The 20,664-nt window shown below is 43.1% G+C and overlaps 1 protein-coding gene across 3 annotated transcripts in view; it reads left to right on the top strand.

Annotated features, from left to right (window-relative positions):
- ADAMTS17 (ADAM metallopeptidase with thrombospondin type 1 motif 17) overlaps positions 1 to 20,664 on the top strand; it is a 259,492-nt gene that overhangs the window by 108,383 nt on the left and 130,445 nt on the right. For all 3 annotated transcript variants that reach the window (XM_074966538.1, XM_074966537.1, XM_074966539.1), the window contains 2 exons: positions 6,671 to 6,811; positions 8,749 to 8,899. In XM_074966538.1, coding sequence (XP_074822639.1) covers positions 6,671 to 6,811; positions 8,749 to 8,899 — 292 coding nt within the window. The remainder of the gene's footprint in view (positions 1 to 6,670; positions 6,812 to 8,748; positions 8,900 to 20,664) is intronic.

Here is a 20,664-nt window from a genome sequence, read left to right as displayed (position 1 = left end):
TGTTCTGTTCTGATCTTTTTGGAATGGCATGTTTTGATTTTCTATTTCAAAACAACTTTGTTTTTACTTATATTCTACAATACAAAATTCTAAAAAGTCGGTATCAGAATGAAATGTTTCTATTGATGTGAAGTTTTTTTTCCAGAATTTCATGTTGCAGGAAGCTTTGACTTTTTTTGTTTTTGTTCTGCTTTGGAATGGAAAAAAAAATTCAAAATCACATTGTTTTCTGCAAAATGGAAAATTCAGTTCCTGCCCCTCTGCGTGGTCTTCCCTCACCATCAAGCCACTGATGGCCTCACTCCACATGAGGAGCTCCAAACATGCCATCCTGCCAATGTTCCCAGAGGAGGCGAAGTTGCACATAAATGTCAAAGAGCTCCGAGTGGTCCGGCTGGTGTGTGGAGTCTTCCTGTCCCACCTGTCGAGCAAGGTGCTACGAGTCCTGACAGACAACACAGCCTCAATGTTCTGCATTAACAGGCACGGGGGAGCACGCTTGTCGGCTCTTTGTCAGGAGGTGATCCGCCTGTGGGATTTCTGCATCAGCCACGAAATCCACCTAGAAGCTTGTCACCTTCCCGGCATGAAGAATATGCTGGCAGACCAGCTCAGCAGGGACTTTTCCTCTCACCACGAGTGGTCTCTCCACCCAGAGGTAGTCTGCATGATCTTTCAAAGGTTGCGAACTCCCCAAGTGGACCTGATCGTCACCAGACAGAACAGGAAATGCCATCGGTTTTGTTCTCGACAGGGTCTGAGCAAAGGCTCCTCTCTGACGCCTTTCTCCTGTAGTAGTTAGATATCAGAGGGAACACGTGCATCAGGCTTCCACTCGGCAGGGTCCTGGCAAAGATCAAGAGAGACAAAGCGCAGCTTGTCGTGATTGTCCCAGCATGGCCTCGCTAATATTGGTTTGGCACGCTTATGAGCTTGATAGCGGGCCCTCCCTGGCCCCTGCCCAACCGACAAGACCTGCTGTAACAGGAGCACGGTCGGCTCCGATACCCCAACCTCAAGTTCCTCCACCTCTCGGTGTGGATGCTATGTGGCTGAACCCGGAGAAGCGGACTTGTTTGGAAGGAGTCAAACAGTCCTCCTGGGAAGTAGGAAGCCCTCAACCAGACTGACTTACCTGGCCAAGTGGACGAGGTTTTCCCACTGGGCATCCGAGTGTGACATCTATCCCTCACGTTCTTCCATGCAGGATGTCCTGGACTACCTGCTCCATTTGAGGAACCAGGGCCTGGCACACTCTTCCATTAGAGTGCATCTCGTGGCCATCTTTGCTTTTCACCTGCCGATCCAAGGACAGACAGTGTTTTCCCATGATATGACATCAGATTCTTGAGAGGGCTCGAGGGACTCTTCCCTCAGGTATGGGTCCTCTCTAGGCTCACCAGCCCACCCTTTGAGCCGCTGGGTTCCTGCTCCTTTTCCCACCTGTCATGGAAGGTTGCGTTCCTGGCGGCGGTGATGTCGGCAAGATGCGTCTCTGAAATTAAAGCCTTGACCCCAGAACTGCTATACACGGTCTTCTACAAAGACAAAGTTCAGCTGCGGCCCCACCTGGTCTTCCTGCCAAAGGCGGTATCCACCTTCCATATGAACCAGGACATCTTCCTTCCCGTGTTCTGTCCCAAACCGCACAAGACCAGTGAAGAGAGGTGTCTTCACGTGCTGGACATCTGAAGGGCCTTGGCTTTTTACTTAGAACGTACCAAGCCTTTCCACAGATCAACTCAGCTCTTCTTTGCTACATCAGACAGGATGAAGGGCCTCCTGGTGTCCTCACAGAGGATTTCCAATTGGATCACCTCGTATATAGGGGCCTGTTACGACCTGGCAGGGGTTCTGCTGCTGCCAATTGTCAGAGCCTACTCGACGAGAGCTCAGGTGGCCTTCCTGGCGCACATCCCTATCTAGGACATCTGTACAGCTGCAAAGAGGTCCTCTGTTCACACGTTTACCGCTCATTATGCCATCACTCAGCAGGCCAGGGACGCTGCAGCGCTGTGTTGCAATCTACACGTCCGTGAACTCCTACCCGCCTCCAGGGTACTCCTTTGGAGTCACCTAATATGGAATGGACATGAGCAAGCACTGGAAGAAGAAAAGACAGTTACCTTTTCTGTAACTGGTGTTCTTTGAGATGTGTTGCTCGTGTCCATTCCATAACCCACCCTTCTTCCCCACTGTTGGAGTTTCTGGCAAGAAGGAACTGAGGGTGGGGGGAGCCGGCAGCACCCCTTATACCGCGCCATGTGGGCGCCACTCCAGCGGGCGCCAGAGCTGGTCCCCTAAGGATACTGCTAAGGGAAAAATTTCTGGCACTAGTGCATGTGGTGAGCGCACACACCTAATCTGTGTAGAGTTACCTGTGGCCAAAACTCAGTGATTCCTTTCCAATAAGCTAGCGATGATAGACCTTTTGCCTTTGTGGCAATTCAGAGATTTAGACTTTACCCAGGTGAATGGAACTCAGAAAGGGCCAGATTTTAATCTCAGATAAGCAGTACATGGATCAGTGTGTTTTAGACCAGTGGTTCTCAATCTTTTTTCATTTGCGGACTCCTAACAAAATGTGAATGGAGGTGCAAACCCCTTTGGAAATCTATTGTCGGTACATATAGTTGAATTCTGTTCAGTCCGTTTTCACTCTAAGTCTTTTGTGGACCTGTTAGACATAGTCTGCGCAGCCCCAGGGGTCCACGGACCACAGGTTGAGAACACTGTTTTAGACAATCCAAGGAACTGGAGAGTAGATTGTGGCCCTAAACCTCTGTTTAAATTCATAAATTTTAGCTCCTAATGAGCATTTAATGATAATGGAGTAATGTATGTTGGGATTCCCACTAAGCAAGCTCTACAATGTACAGGTAATGCACCCTCAAAGCAGTTCTCAGTGAAACCTAGCTTAATCATCAGCATCATACCCCAGTACACCTGATTTTTGATGCATGATTTTGAGAAGATGATTTGTGCCTGTGTAGGTCTACAGCAGGACTCTTACGTGGAGTCATGCTAGGCTCAGGCGTTAGAAGCCTGCACAAAGAGTCAGGGTGATTACTTCTGAGTCATGCTGGCGTGCATTCCCCCCCATCTCTGAGCATGATATAAACGATGAGAGACTGTCTCTTTTGGACTGGAGTGAACCAGGGTACTCTGAGTCCCTGGAGGGAAACTTTACGCACAGCCAAGCTTAGGCTGAGGTTTTTATATGTTCCTGTTTTTGACTTCTTGCCTATGCCAAACCCTCTGAAAGGGGGAATAAGAGAGGCCAGATTCCACCACCCTGATGCCCATTGCATAGTACATTACAAACCAAAATCCACAGTTTTTCCTGAAGGGCTGAGATACTACTCTGTCTGAGTAAAGGGGTCAGAAGTGACTGTAACGTATGGTCTATGGGCTTTGCTGAGGACAGGTTTGGGATTCAGTCACATTATAACCACGATCCTATACTAAGGGGTCACCCTCACCTTCCATGATCATCTTGAGACGGTAGCTGCAAAGATAAAAATGAAAGCCAACCTAATCCAGAAACTAGTAGGTACAACCTGGGGTGCATGAGCATCAGTGTTGTGAACATCTGCAATAGGACTTGTATATTCAGTAGCTGAATATTGTGCACTGGTATGGAGCAGATGCAGCCACACATGCCTTGTGGATACCCAGCCGAATATAGTGATGTGGTGCATCACAGGAACCCTTAAGTCGACTCCAACACCATGGCTACCGGTTCTGTCTAACATCACTCCTCTGCTAATATGCCGAACTGCTGCGACATTCCGCGAAGCTTGGTGAATCCAGGGAAACATGTCTTCCTATCCACCAAGACCTTGACAACCCTCCCTGCAACATCTTGAGTCCCACAAGCCTTTCTGGGAACTTTCGCTTAGCCTCATGCAATCAGGCTCTGATTAGGAGGAGGCTTGGAAAGCAGATTGGGCTAAACAAGACTTAAAAAATAAGCGCCTTGTGCTGGATCCTACACAGAAGGTTCCTGGGTTTGACCTTCCATGGTCACCTTGGTCAACTCTGAACCGAATCCGAACCAACCATGGTAGATGCAGACATCTAACGTACAAATGGGAAATCAAGGACTCCCTGGCGTGCGAGTGCAGCTCCCCACGACAGACCATCAAACACATCCCCTCCCACTGCCCAATTTATAAATATGAAGGAGGCATCACTGCAATAAATTCTGCTACTCGTGATGTAGCCATCTGGCTCTGCCAGCTTGAGGTGAAATTACAGTTGCTGCTGTACACCAGCCATATGAAAGAAGAAGATTCTTGTTCTGTGAAAATCTACTGGAAATCTATTGACTTGTGACCCAGATGGGCCAAAAAATGAAGGCAAACATTCAGAAAACTTGGCTTACTTTTCTAAGTCAATATTGCGGAAGATCGCCATGTCTCTGTAGGGCTAAAGTCAACTTACCTATGTTTTTTACCTGCTTTTCTTTTATCACATTTAAGTCTTCCTTTCTCATTTCCCAAGACTGCAAGTTTTGTAGGGGACAAGTTTCAGTAGAAGAATACGACTGGCTCTGCTCTCATAGTTGGTGTTAAGATGTATTTTTATTTATTTTTTTGTAAAAGTAACATTGATAAACCATCTTGGGTGAAATCCTGGCCACCGTTGAAGTCAGTCGCAAAACTCCCATTGAGTTCAGGAGGGCACGGATTTCACCCTCTGTTTCTGAAGTTAGAATTGCTGCTAGATTGTTAAATTATTGGTGCATGTCAAACAGAATATGCTTGACGTTAACATTTTTCCTGTGTTCAAAACCCACAAAGGTTAAAAAACATGCATAACCATGAGCTTCTGATTCTAAAAATTATGCGAAGTGTAACATTGTTAGAAATAATAACATCCCTGGAGATATACCTAAAATAATAGACTCAGCCATGTAATTTTCACTTTAAGCTAAAAATAGCATAAATGGTGGTTTAATCTAAGCCATAATTATCAAGCTGCTGAAGCTGGTTTCGGTTCATCAGAACTGGAAATTTATGCTGCATTTAGGTTTTGAATATTTGAATCCCAAAACTGCAAAGAAGCAAAGGCAGGGGAATGAGAACTGAATATAAAAACCAATAGGCAACTCTGATTTATAGAGTAATGTTGCATATTGGGAGTCCAACATCATGATAGGAAATAAAGGCCATCTTGCTGTGTCCAGCAAGCTGGAAGCTTATATAGTAAGATGCTCTTCTCCTAAGGAATAAACTGATAATCATCTGAGATTTCAGTTATCAACTTGCAGTTGGCAATTCTGAACCTAATGCTGATGACTGCCACTTTGCCAGCAGAGTGACACTTGACATCACGTGGGGCATTTGCGAAAATCCGTAAACCAATTCCCATCCCATTTTAAGATGGGTTTAGAAACCAAAGGGAGGACATTAAGATTTTAAAATGTTACTTATCAAATCTTATCAAAACAGGCTGGAACTTGTTCTCTCTTCTACATTGAGTGGTTAAATGGTCTAGTAGTCTGAGCATGGGATTGGAAATCGGGATTTCTGGTGTCGTGCATAGTTCTGCCACTGACTCATTGTGTGAACTTGAACTAGTCACTTATCCTCTCTTTTTTACAAGAGTAAAAACTCAAGCAACACTGTTAATAATACATGGCCTCACAGGTGCATGACGGGGGGAAAAGTTTTTGTGAAGCCCTTTTGAGATCCTCAGGTGAACGATATTTTAATTTTTCAGTTGTGTGTGTAAATATGTGTAAATGTGCACTATTTGTTTAGATGAACTACCATGGGCCAAATGATTCTCACATTTACATTCGGTTGGGGCAGGGTTTGTGTCTTTGTATGCGTTTGTACAGCACTTAGCAAAGTGATGCCCTGATTCTGGGTGGGACGTCCAGGGGCTGCTGAAATAGAGATATTTAATAATACTGTAAATTTGGAGTAACCCCTTTTATGTAAGTGGAGTTACTTCAGATTTACACTGGCACAAGAGCAGAACTTGGTTCCATGTTTAGTAATAATTGTACTTCAGTATTCGTTGACCTTACTCAACATGGTTTTAGTTAACCTCATTCACTAGTTCTGGGCAAGTAATGCAAAGTTTTCCACAAATATTCCTTTTGATATTCTGTGCTTCAGCCAGGCTACATCCTTTTTGAGCGTTTGCTTTCCATGAACCCTTGAATGACTGAGTTTTATGGGGAAGCACATTTCAGGTTGCATGACCATTCACAGAAACCACTTTTTGCATCCATGTGCGTAAGAATTCAGCCAGATGTACTTATGGGTTCATCTAATCAGGGAACAGAAGCAGTTCCGTATAATTTCTCAGAGCTATCTCTCCACTAAAAATCACTGGTGGAATTTAGAATATTTCTATCAGACCCCATAGTGAAGTGTTTGCCATTAATCCATGGAGCAAAACAATTTTTAAAAAAATTTACAGCTAAAATAGGTAAATTCAAGGAATTTGTGATTTGCTTATGACATCGAAGGTAAATTTGTTGGATAAATTATTGATTGTGCATTATTTGATCAGTTCTACTTTCCACTTTGTTCCCCATAAGATAATCAGAGTGTCATTATCAGATGCAGTGGGAAATGACAAACCCACAGTATGGCTTTATCTATGTGGTGGTTGTTTTGTTTTGTTTTGTTTTTTTTTTTTAACCGAACAGCATGGGGATGAGCCATGACGATGACCATTTGTCCTGCGCAGGAAGATCTCACATAATGTCTGGAGAATGGGTGAAGGGCAGGAACCCCAGTGACCTTTCTTGGTCTTCCTGCAGCCGTGACGACCTTGAAAACTTCCTAAAGTAAGAACATGATGAACAGTGAAAGCCATGTATCTCAAAGAACCAGGATCGTATTTGAAATTCAAACACAAAGCAATGTCAGGGGAGGGTGGTGTACAATCACTATATGGAAGGTTGAATCTGTCTCCTTTGTTAGTAACCTTGTCCCTGGAGCGTGCAGAGACACAGAAAACTGTTCCTCCCCAAATTTCAGCACTCTGATAGCTTCTTGAAAAGAATCCCTGTTCACTTCCACTTTAGGAATGAATCCTGCAATGACAGGACTCTGTCTGGTTGTACAGGAGGAAGTGCCCTTTAAAAAAAAAAAAAAAAAAAAAAAAAAAAAACCACCACCCCATTTGACAGGTTCTGCCAGCCTGCCCTGATAGAACAATTCATTTTACGGAAGCCAGAGAGAACTCATTTCCCAGGGAGTTAATTCTGTGTCATTCACTGTGAATGCCTTTTCTGCAGCATCCAGTGTTTTTAGTTTATCCTCTTTAGCAATTCAGAAAGAATTTAAGGCAAGTTGATTACTAGTTTGTAGATCATTGTTCACCGGAACAAACACAGATTGTGCTGGATCCACTTGACTATCAGAGATGCAGCCTCCATAGCGAGCAATGAGTTTAGCAGTGATCAGAGGGAGAGGGAAAAGGAGGTTAAAGAGTCTATCCAGAGAATAGGAACTCCAGTAATGTTATGTTAAAGGGACACTGTCAAGATAAAAAACAAGGGCCTGATTCTGAACTCTGAGTCTGTTACCCTGTTAGTCCCTAAACTACTTGGTAGTGACCCTTGTATACACAGTCCAGTATTTTTCGTCCCGTCCATTACTTTTTAAAAAAAACCTTCCAAGATGCTATTGGTCACAGTTTCAGGGTTAACTGCACCTTTGACACACACCCCTGCCTTTCCACAAGGGCACCCACGGAAGGTTTCAGGCTCTGAGGCGTCACCTCTCTTGAGCGAAGATCTGCATCTCTCTCCCTCCAAACAGGGGTTTAGGCTTGCAGTCCCTCTGCACCTCACTGATTTCCCTAGCAGCTCTGATCAGGGTCCAGAATCTGTGGTTAACCTTTCTCCATGGGCTACAACAGTGTACATCAGTTACCAACCAAAGCAAAGTGTATTAGAGAGAAAATCTACAAAAACAATAAACGAACCTACACACATGCTAAAAGCTTACCAGAGGTCACCCCTATCTCCAACATAGGGCTCTGGGGGCTGTCTGTCTTTCAAAGCCCTCAGCTGGGTTTGCGCTGGGTTACCAGTTGATATCAGATTTCAGATCAAGAACCATAACAAGTCTGGGACAGTCCAGCCATTTCTTTATACAGTCTGGGCCTTTGATCTGTGGCCTCCTGTAACAGGTAATCACCAGTCAGTGGCCCTCTCCTCAGGGCAAACTTCAAAAGGTTTGTTTTTTGCATAACCGGTATTATGGAATTTGCATTAACCACCCCCAGGACATTCTCCAGGAAACCTACTTAACACTCACCATCACAGAGGTCTGCTTGCCTGGCATTTTACAATATATTAGAGAGACAATCCTGGGACCAACACGGTTACAACACAACTGCACACAACATTTCCTTATAGTCATTTGAACACCTTATATTTCTTAGGTCTTGTGTCTGTCCCACTATTCACTCTCCATATTGAGTAATGCCTCTAGAAATACCACTGCAATACCTCACCTCATGCATCTCCAGTCTTCACCTGCCCATAATAGCAACCTGACCAGAAATACCTGCTGGTCAGAATCTTTGCTTAAAAAAGGATATTCCCGGGTGGAAGTCTATCAAAAATAAGCAATTAAAAATACTAGCTCTTAAGACAAAGGCACCATAACCTCAAGTGAAAGGGAAGGAGCCACCGTCTCTGGGCAAGTGATCTAGCAGTCCAGTTCCAAAGTTCCTCCCCTTAAAGGTGTGTGTAACTCTTGTACTCTTTAGGTCTAAGGTGAGCACCTGTTTGCTGGTAACAGACCCTCGAAGCCAGTATGCCGTGCGGCTTCCTCACAAGCTGCCAGGGATGCACTACAGCGCCGACGAACAGTGCCAGATCCTATTCGGGACCAATGCCACTTTCTGTAAGAATATGGAGGTAAGGCTTCTCCTGGGTCCCAAGGGCACGAGGGTGGGTTATGGAAGCAAAGCTGTCAATTGAGAATAAAAAGATTCCGTACCTCCAATTGAAATACACAGTCAGATTTTCAACAGTGCTCAGCATCAGCCTAACCTGCTCTGGTTGAAATCCACAGTAAAACTCCCATTGACCCAGGTGAAAGAACAGAGTTAGGTCAACGCTGAGCGCTTTTGAAAAACCCACCCACGCTGATAAAGCTAAAATCCTAGATCCAAGTCCTGAGGTCCTTATTGAGTTTGTATTCAGTTTTCATTTGAGCAAAACTCCCACGGAAGTCAGAGTGCCAAAATACTGAGCAAGAGGCTGTTCTCATTATATTTCCGGCCCATCTGGAATTGGGATGTAGCAGAAGTCTCACAAGTGAGCCTCTTCCCACAAGACTTCTCAGCTCTGCAGACTAGAGAGGTTTAGATCATTTGGATTAACATTGGGACTTTTGGGTTTGAACCCTGACTCCAAACTATTTAAGGGCTGCTGGTAGGAGCTACCTCTGACTGTAATGTGAAGCAATATTCATGTATGAACCAATTGACCAACCAGGAGTATCTGCTGGGGAGGCTGTGTGACCCAGTAGCTAGCAGATGGGACTGGGAGTCAGGATTCCTGGGTTCTGTTCTCAGCTCTGCCACTAACTCTCTGTATCATCATGAGCAAGACACTTAACCTAGCTGCACCCTTCCTTCCCCTATTCTAGGATTATGATTGCACATATATGGCTATGAGCTAGGATAGCTACAGATGGAAAGTGCTAAGCATTGTTATCAAATAGATTATTTTATCATCCGAACCATTTGGTGGCATTTTACCCTACATTATGTTCTACAAAGTCCTAGTTTAGATGGCAAGAGTGACTCATGCTTTACCTTCTTATAACTAGGCAATATTTTAAAAAAAAATGTTTCTTTTGGTAAATCATTTCACCCTCTCCCTCCCCTGTCCTGTCCCCTCCACCTCTAAAAATTTCTGGCACTTTAATCATATTATAAAAAAGAAAATAATAATCAGTTATAACTAAAGTTTCCAAATGAATAAAGCTGTCGAACACATGCAAGTGCTGGGAAAGAACTCAGAGTTTCACATTTGCTGTTTTGTTTACTTTGGATCTGGCAACTAAGTAACACAGAACATGAAAACAATGAGAAACAAATCTGGGTAGGTTGTGTTTTTTGGATCAGCCAGGAAAATGCAGGCCATCCGGACTACTGGACTGGAAGCAAGCTTTTGAAATGTGTATCCTTAAAGAGTACCCCAGGAAGATTCAGGTACCACCAAATGAACAAATACTATGCTGCTTACCGAGCTTTTGGTAGATATTTGCTAAGTGCATTGTTGCAGAAAAGAACTGTCATTCCTGGAGGTTTCACCCCCACTAGGAAGTACCATTTTACTGCTAACTAGTCTGCATTTCTCATGCTGAAATAGCATATTCAGAAATAGTGTTCTTGAAACTCCTCATTCAGAGTGTGTTTGTCAGTGTACCAAACCAGTCGGCAGTATTCTCTGTTAGGCAGTTAGCAGGTGTGTTGGTCCTTTGGGATTTTTACTAGTCTTAGTGTTTGAAATCTTTAGAAAAGAAGAAAAGAAACCTTAATACATATTTGGAAGGACTTTAGAGTAGAATAATTTCTGCTGAGAAGCCTATACAAGCTTTGGCTGAATAAAGGACGCTGCTTAATTATGTATATGTAGGTATTTCTGATCATGAATGTAGGATGGGAGTGCTTCAGAGTTCAGTGTTGACGTTCTGTGAAAATATGTGCCATTAACTTTACACCTCATTAAACCATGGTCATTTTTGCATGCTGTTCAGCTGCTGTGAGTTGGTGTTTGCCTGCAGTGAAACAAAGTTCGTTATAGGAAATGGTCAGCTTTCATTTTTAAATCCTGGAAGGTTTTCTTGCCTTCACCTTCGTATTTCTCGTGCCTCATCAACAGAATGCTTGTACTGTACGTCTCTAAGCTGTCTGCGGAAATATGAACCAAAAAAAATTGGCACCAGTCGTTGGCATTAGTTATAGAAATTATTGGCAAACATAGCTGTCTCCTCTTCTAGCCAATAGTAATGTGGTATTTTTAATTCAATAAAGTATTATTAAAAAATCCAAACGTACAAGGTAATAAACATATGACGGTAAATATTTGTTACAAAGAGGAAACAAACTTCAGGAAATTAGCCTGCTCAATCTTTTTATGACTACACGTGTCTTCTGTCTCCATTCCTGTTTAATAAAGAGAGCTGTATTATGACATTTCAGAAAGAGATAGCTGAGCTCCATAATTATGTTGGGCAAACTAGAGGACCTACATTCAAAAATGCCCTATGCTCGGGTAAATTTCCAGAGGACAATAGATGAATCCAGAATCTAACCATCTTGAGGAAAGGCTGCAAAATCTTCCTGTTTGATAAAGCTTTGTGCATGAGAGTCATTCAGCTACTGTAGTAAAGAGTAACAATAGAAGTCTCAACAATAGCTAGATAGAGCCATAGAACATTCCACCCCACCTGTATCGCTTTGATTTGTCCCCCTTCCCTCCTCCCCCCGCAAAAAATGCCTTCCAAACTCTATCGTACTGAGGCAGCAGAAGTAATGTGACTCCTAAGCCCTGCCACCAACCCAAGCTGCACTGACCAGGGAGGCCAAAATGAAACTCCACTCAGTATAGATCTTCCTGTTGCAATTGTCCTGCTCCTTCGTGTGCACTTTGTTCATCAGTGAAACAGTGAACTAAGCTTACAGTCCTGTGCTGCCATCATTAGCCTTCAGACTCAATGTAGATAAAATTTCATTAAGATAAAATGTAGCTGCTCACCGTTCTTTCATAGCTATTGTTTCTGCTGTCTGCAGACTTTGGCAGTCAGCATGGCATCAGTTTGAATTTTTAAGATTTTCTTTGGTAACCATGTGTGTTAAAGGCTTGGGTGAAGATTTTCAGAGAAGTTGGGCACCTGTCTCCCTTAGGCACACTTGATAATCTCAGTCTTAATTTGTTGTTCTAATGAAGGATTCTGGCGTGCAAACTGGCAGTCTCTAGAAATAAGAATGTTTGCCAAACCACTATGAACTGTTCTGAGCTCTCCTCAGAAATCACAGCACAAAAATGAAGGATCATGAGGTAGCCACTTTGGGTATGTCCACACAGTAGAAATAGACACATGGCAGCATGTCTCAGAGCCTGGGTCAACTGACTTCGGCTTACGTGGCTGAGCTAAAAATAGCAGAGCAGATGTTCCCGCTTAGGCCACAGCCTGGGCCCAAGAGACTCCCCTCTCTCTGGGTTTCAGAGCCTGGGTTATAGCCTGTGACCAAACGTCTACACTACTATTTTGAGCCCGCACCGCAAGCCTGGGTCAGCTGATTTGAACTCTGAGACTCACTGCTGCAGCTCTTGCTTTCCCTGTGTAGACGTACCCTTCATGGCTACGTCTGGGTTACATACTTCCAATCCATTTGCAAATGCCGGGAGAGTTCTGGGGACGTCTGTTTACCTGGTGCTCTCCATTAACTCTTCTTTCTGAAAACTCTGAACGTTGTCAGGGTATACGCTGCACAGAATCGGGTGATAGATTTGTCCAGGGTCGCAGGGTGAAATCCTAACTCCACAGAAGTCAATGGGAGCTTTGCTGTTGACTTCAACAGGGCCAGGATTTCACCCCATACGTTTTCAGGAGCTAATAACAGAATAATCCCTAATTAGCCCCAGCAAGGCTGGGTTCTGACATATATCAAATCTGGTTCAGGAATTTGTCATGTCCCTGGGACTGATTCTCATTTCACTTACATTGGTGTAAATCAGAAGCAACTCAGTTGAAGTTAATGGAATTACACTGCTGTAAAACTAGTGTGAGATCAGAATCAAACCCTTGTTTATAGCATAGTGCTGTTTGATGGAAGGACATGTGGCCCATCTAGAGTCTGGCATGGTAATGCTTGTTTTATAGGAATAAAGCTACTGTCATCTTACCAAACACCGAACTGATTCAATGAGTGTTTGAAAGGTGGGCCTGTGGGGATGACACTGCTGCCATGAAAATCCATGAGATACAGACAGCATGATGTGCAATAAGAGGTAAATAGGAGTCCTCCTTTTAAAACTCATTGTATCGTCCATCCAGGCATTGGTGCCTTGCAATATTGTATTCTGGACACTTACATCCAGGTTTTGCAAGGCATTTGACAGTCTGCCCTGACTGACCGCCATTTCCCAGATCCTCTACCAGGCTTGTAAGTCTAGTATCATGGGTAGAAGGCCCTGTGCAGAAGACCAGCAAAAAGCATAGGTGCTACTCAAATCCCACATAAATTGTCAATGTAGGACTTAAGTGATGAATAGGCCTTGGGCGTTTTTCTTTATTATGCTGTCCACAAAATGGAAGGCACGAAGCCTTCATGGCTACATCTCTCACAGCTGAGATAAAGTTTCTGCACCAGAAACACACAGGAACACATTGTTCACAAACTCATGTGAAAATACACTTGTGTGTTTAATCATGAGCGCTGGGTTTATTTTTCAAGCTGGCATGCCTACTAACAGAGGCTTTGGGGCTGACATTATATTTATGGAAAAAATGTGATTTGTATCTCTTGTATCCAGTGTTTGGCTTTCCGTTTTGTATGCCTTTTGGCTTATTTATTATTAACGCATTTTTGCGGGTTTTTACATAACCATTATCTTTCAGTATTGTTTTGAGTCAGAACTGTGCTTAGACTAAAATGGCATGTAGAGATTAACATTGCTACAAAGAGATTTTCTGCTTAACAAGGGATGCTATTAACTCAAATGTAGCCCAGAACTGAGATTTTGAGTAAACAAGCTTTTAGAATATCTGAGACCAGTAGGAATGGTGCCATCATTTTCCTTAAATTGCAGTTGCTTTTAAACAAATAAACTTCCTCTGTAGCATCCACAGTCAAAACACTGCAGCACTGAGAACCTGAGAACGAAAATGACTGTAAGCAAAAATGAAACTTACTAGCCTGTTTCCATTGTCAAGCTGTCCAAAATGGAAAAAAAAAAGTAAAGGAAGAGCACAAATAGTGTCAGTAAGTTGGATCTTAAAAATCCTTTCAGCTTTCATAATCAAAGGCTTGTTGGGAAACATAGGTATGCAAATTTGTGTGACATTAGTGGGACTATCTGTGGTCCTGATCCTGTGAAGAGATCTATGGGATTGAACCCCCTGAGCCCCACTAAATCAGTGGGGCTCTGTGTGATTGCAGAGTGTGCCTGAGCAGAGTCAACTGCAAGATCAAGACCCAAATACTATGGTATGTGGTGAGTACCGATAAAAACTCATACTAAGATTGTAAGCCAATTGAATCTCTGCAATAGGAGGATACAGATCAGCCTCTGTACAGGCTGGGGCTGCGTCTACAGATGTGTCTGTAAAATACATAAATACTGTGGGTGTGGTATAAATTAGAATAGTAGTAATAATAACAATTAATAATAGCACTGCAGTAAAGGATGGGGTTGGTTTTGTTAAAACGTGCAGGCTACATGCTTGGCAGTTGTAAGGTAAAATAAGAAGATTTTCTTTTTTAAAAGTAAAGTTAATAATTTACCTAATTGCCCTGCTATACTTTATAGTTTTCCTAATGTGGGTTGTTAAAAGTGCAACTATTTTCATTTTGCCTGTTTTATATGAAACAGAAGCGTCCTATTTCACTGCTTCTGTACGTTGCAAGGCAGACCATTTTTTCTCTTTCTTTTCGGTGGAAATAATATTTAAAAAAAAAAATCGAGAGAGAAGCAGAATGCCTGACTGCATTGCACAACCCAGTTTACAATTACTGGAATGCTTCAGAAATTTTTGTACGTGTTTCATTTTGGAAGTCTGTCAAAACGCATTCTGGTGCAGTGGTTTTAAAATATATATATGGGGGGGGGGAGGGGGAATCAAAATCAAATTCTAAAAATACAGTGTATCAATTTAAGAATATAAAAATAATAAACTCTTTAAAATAATAGAGGCGCATATTAGGAACCAAGCGCTCGAGTGTTTGGAAAGCCTTCGTTTTCTTATTAAGACATAAGATGGGGTGTTGGGGTGGGGGAGAGAATTAGTGTAGCCTTGTGATGTGGCAGCTACAGCTGAAGTCTGAACTTCAACTAAATTAGCCAAAATGCTATTGAATGTCAGCCTGCAAACACAGTATAACAAGCCTGCTCTCAGACCTCTCCCATCAGCCTCTGGGTACTTCCCATCTGCAAAAGACTTCAAGAAAAAACTCCCATAATCTTCCCAACCACATCTGAACACTGTGTATATGTATCTATATTTATTTTTACTATGCGTTTTCTCATTTCCCATGGCCAAGAAACTTGATCTGTGACTTCACTCTTTTAACTTCCCAGCTTTTAAGGGATGTTTGACAGACAACTTTTTTTTTTTTTTTTTTTAAAGAGGCAAAGTGTACACACTCTATACTGAACACGGAGCCTAAATGGTTTTAGAGTCCAATATTGCAAGGTTCTGGGTGCCCAAAACTTCCATTGAAACCTATGGGAGATGAAATCTCTGGGTGTCTTGCAAGATTGGGGCGATAGGGTTTGTGTCAGGGTTGCAAAAGCAGCATTAAAGTGGGAGCCCGTCAGGTTGGCTGTGGGACCCTACCCACTGCCCTTTGAACAGACTGTGCCATGGGCAGGTTTATTCTGCACAGGATACGGGCTCCTGAGTTAGCAGATATAAAAGCATAGCCCATGCCTCTGACCCTGCCCTAGAATGCCCGTGCTGTGGCTCTGGCCACAGAGAACCTGCAGAGTATGGCTTTTGGAGGACTGTGACATAATAGTTGTGGGACTGATAACCCTTCTCTCAGTCATGGCGTAGAGGGTATGTGCTTATAGACTGGACTGTTCTCATGGACTGCAAATATCTATCCTAGTACAACCATTATAGTTTTGACACTGGTCAATTATCTGCAGCCCCTTTAACACACACACAATCTGTAGAGTAACACAGAAATCATCCACCATTTCATTCAGTGAATCACTCTGTTCCTCAGTTTTGCTCCTCTGGATTCTGAGCTGGTAAAGATATGGACATGATTGCTTTAGAGACACGAAGTGGTTTAGGTAACATGTTATGCCTCTCTAAAGAAATCATGGCAGTATCTTTCCATGTCCTCTCACTTAAGACATTGAAAACTAGGTTTGACAAAGCACAAGAACATGTATGGTGTGAAAATAATTCTGCATTGGCAGGGAGGTGGATGAGGTGGTCCTTTTTCATTTTTAATGCCTATGGTTCTGTGAATCCTGAGTGCTTCTGTGAGATGTGATCTAAGGCTCAGAAAAGATCAGTTACAGGTCCAGGCTTCCTAGCCATAAAATTAGTTTACAGTCTCATTAATACTATCTTCCCGTGTTTTGATTTTGTTACATTCATCTCTGGCATATAAGAAATAGAATAGAATTAGCTTCTTGCAATAAAATAGTATATATGGTATATGTCCCCTCTTCCCTCTCCTCAAAGTCTCTAATAATGCGGGGGCGGGGGGAGGGAATGGTCCTCAAAAAGAAACTTCACTCCTCCTTTCATCACTTCCCTCTGTGCTTGGTAAAGTCTCCTGTTGCTCGTTTGCCAAGCACCCACTCTCATCCTTTGTACTCCTGAAAACCCCACTCTCATCCTTTGTACTCCTGAAAACACAACCCTCCTTTAGCTAGCCCTTCCGTTATGGATTTCCATGTCAAATCTTCGCCATCTTCTGCATGTGTCAGTCTTTTGTATCTTGTTGTGTGTCTTGCGGTAGAACTTTAAACTCCTTGAAACAGGGACCATGGCCAAGATTTTAAAAAATAAGTGAGTTTGAATGCCGCAGGTTTTGAGTCCCTGACCTATCGCTGACTGATCTTCAGAAAGTGCTGAGCCCCCTCATAAAAACCAGGCCCCTTTAAGGTGTTTCAGAGTGGGCACCCAAAATCACTAGTCACTTCTGAAAATCTTAGCCATGTATGTCTTTTATGTGGTATAGATGGACAAGCACAGTTCTCTATAAATACTCATCAGGGGCCCAATCATGCAACCTTTGCACATACAAATAGTTTTGAGTCACATGGGTGGACTTGCATCCGATGAAGTGAGCTGTAGCGTTACCTGGGGGGGGGGGTGGAATCTCCTTCCTTAGAAGTTTTTAAGGTCAGGCTTGACAAAGCCCTGGCTGGGATGATTTAGTTGGGGATTGGTCCTGCTTTGAGCAGGGGGTTGGACTAGATGTCCTCCTGAGGTCTCTTCCAACCCTGATATTCGATGATTCTATGATTCAGATAAATTTGTTAGTCTCTAAGGTGCCACGAGTCCTCCTTTTCTTTTTATGGGTGGACTTAGGTACATCTACACTGCAAAAAAAAGACTCTTCGCAGTGAGTCTCAGAGCCCGGGTCAACTGGCTTGGGCTCGTAGGGCTCACGCTATGAGTCTAAAAATAGCAGTGTAGACGTTCCTGCTTGGACTGGAGCTCAGGTGAGAAGGTTAGCCTGTTACAGTTACGTCTTAGTCTATTAGAAGCACATTATACATACTTTGTTTTATTTGTAACCTGTTCTTCTTAGGTTTGCTCAACGTCGCCTCAATTTTTACCTTTGTTAAGCAACGAATAGTTTTTTTTACTATAAATAGAGTACAACTGCTTTGTTCTATGTGAGCTGCTACTCAGATGACTCAAACAAGCTGGAGTGTGTGCACTATTCCCTTGGGAGTAGTGAGCCTGGCAATTACTGGGAGTGTCCAGTGACTGGGGCTGGACACTGCAGGAGGATGCTTCTGAGGAGTGTGTGCCTGCCAGGCAAAGTAGAGGCTGGCAGAGCCCTGAGCAGAGTGCTTGAGTGGCTGAAGGGCTGGCAGGGTCAGTGAGCTGACACTCAGCTACTGCACAAAAGACTCCCTCTCTCACTGAGGCAGAGGCGTCGCTCGGCAACTCTCTGTCCTGGACGCCCCGAGAAAGGGTCGCACAGCTGTGTGGAGACCTTTGGGATGCTGGAACTACAGTTGCTAAGATGTTGTTATGATGAAGAGCCCTGGGCTGCTCTTGCTGACCTGTAGAATTACTGCTGTTAAAAAGTGACTTGATTGAAGATGAAAGCTAGTTTCATTCATATCTTGGGATCGGTACTTACAACAGCCGAATATTGGTACTTACAATAGCTGAATTACAACATGTAATTACTGTTCTAAGACCTGGTGGATTTTTTTGGTTTTTTCTTTCTAAAAGAAAGAGCAGCTCTGATGGGAAGGGTTTTTATTCTTCAGTTTTGGTTACTGGGAACAGAAAAGCTCTCAGTATCACTCCATGTATCCATGGAGCCAGTATATTTCATGTGACATCCACGTGATGCTAGCCAGATAAATACATGTAAAGTCATCTAATGCAGAAGACTGAGCTCAGCATGGTCCATGTTCGCAGCATTTGTTTTGTTACGTTTTCCCTGATAAAGAGCATTAAAAAAAGTCTAGGAAACAACTTTGTTGAATTCATTCATTTCTGCAGCTGAAATAATAGCACTGGAAAGCAGTTAACTCAAGGATTATTTCTTCTTGAACTAAATTAATCCCTTGGATTTGGTACACTTTCTGAATGTTTGGTGATTCTCCACTCGCTCACGCAGGTGTAAATCAAGCTGTAACTCCATTGAAATCAATGGAGTTACAATGGTGTAAAACTAGTCTGAGAGGAGAATCAGCTGTAGACTTGGTTATCAGAGCCAGGCACTTTATACGCTAAAAGGACAGCGTGTGGGTGTACTTTGAAATGTACTGGAGACATAGATAATCGTTAAATAGTGAAAATTACAATGTTTCTTTTTTAAGACTTTTTCTGGTGACATCTCAGAGAGATTCTGTGATTGCTGTTCATCAAGTGGGATGCATGTCCTCTTTGTGATTCACTTTCATATATCTGTGGAAGTCCTGCCTTTCTAGCTCAGAATAAAAGGGGTCCATTCTTTCTCGTTCACTACTAAAGATCCCAAATGAGTGAGCCTTCAGAGTTTGGCGTTCAGAGTCTTGATGAAATACAAACTCGGCAGGAATCTATCGTTCCTGTGGTGCTGAACAGGATCACATGCGGCTCTTCCTCAGCCTTTGCTCATCACTTCTGGAATAACCCCTCTCATTTGTAATTTTTGCTCCACTTGCCCTATATTGGAACTTCCACTGACCGCTTTTCAATATCAGCTCCATGGAATTACTCCAAGAGAGCCACTGCGGTGCTTATCCCACCTTCGCCGTTGACAGCCCACTTAGGCCTAGATTTTCAAAAGTGGCCTCCAATTTTGGGGCTTCTACTTTTGAGTGTCTAGCTCTTGACATCTAGGACGTAGTTTTCAGTGCTGTTAAGCACCTCCAGCTCTAACTAATATCAACGGCAGATGCAGACTCTTGATGCCTTCTATTACCCGTCCATAGGTGGTGGAGATTAGCCCCTCCCCGCCCCGCAAATTAGAAGCTGTGATAGAAAATTTGGGACTTCACTTCTCTGCATCTGTTTTCTCACCTGTAAAATGGGGAGGTGAATTCCTACCTGTCAGCTGTGCTGAGAGGCTTAGAGAAAGTATGTACAATACCTTGTAAATTTCTATGCAAGTAGTAAGTGTTTTATTACAGTATTGTTTTGTATTTAATTGGTGTTTACTGGAATTTTGCACATGGGCACAGCTTACAGTTAACTATTTGCCAAGCCAAAACTGTGAGAAAGTTAAAGTGCTGTGATTCTCCATTGAAAACTAATGTATTTAAAAGCAGTTCTCCCTGTGTACTTTATATAGTTTTCTCTTGTTCCCCTTCCTTAAGGCTATTTACTCTTTCTTACTCCTTCCCCATAATCCCCTCTCTGTGATGACAGAATCAGTTTCATGGTGTTTAACTCTGAGGGCAGAAATAAGAGGTTGCTGGTTCCAGTGTGCAGCAGGCAGCTGGAGCTAATTAGTTCTCTAGAGAATGGAATCCTTCCTTTCTTTCCTAATCCAGGAAAATGCAGAAAGTTTAGCGATTTCCACAGGATTATTTCTGAGCGGCAAGAAGAGCCACATGGACTGTTATTACATCACAGATTTGGAAATTACTTCATGTTATTAGGGGCCAAATCCTGGGAGGTCTGAGTGCTTCCTGTCAGGTACTGGGTACATTGATATTCTGTGCTGACTAATGGGAGTGGTCTACACAAGGTAACCTCTCTCTTCAGAATTGGCCCGCACTATGAAAGAGATGGAGAATCAAGTCTGAGTAGGGGGGAACCACATGAAGCCTTCTATGTGGATCTTATGAGAGCTGTCTCCATTCTTACCTTGAAGTCCAGGAAGGATGGTTTTATGGCTTAAAGCCCTAAACTGGGCACATGGGAGATCTGGATGCAATTTCCCCCTCTGCCACCTTTGGCAAGTCATTTAATCCCTCTGCGCCTTCGTTCCCCATCTGTAAAGTGAGGATAATACTTCCTTTATCCACCCTTTGTCAGTTTTGATAGGACAGGGTCTGTCTCATACTAAGTGTATGTGCAGCAGCTGGCATAATGAGGCTCCAGTCTCAGTTGGGTACCGCTCTAACACCTGTAATGATAAATGTAATTCTCTTGTGGCTGGACCACCTCCTCAGGCTTGATGCTTCCTAACAGTGTGTCACATGCACATCCTTTGACTATAGTTTCTAGTGCTATGCAATGCTATGGATTTTCTCATCCCACTTGAGTTTTTGAGATATTTAATTTTTTCCCCAACCTGTAG

This window comes from Natator depressus, chromosome 10 (genome assembly GCF_965152275.1).
Source record: "Natator depressus isolate rNatDep1 chromosome 10, rNatDep2.hap1, whole genome shotgun sequence".
Lineage (NCBI taxonomy): Eukaryota > Metazoa > Chordata > Testudines > Cheloniidae > Natator > Natator depressus.
The sequence above is the reverse complement of the archived record's forward strand: the minus strand, read 5'-3'. Positions and strand labels throughout refer to the sequence as shown.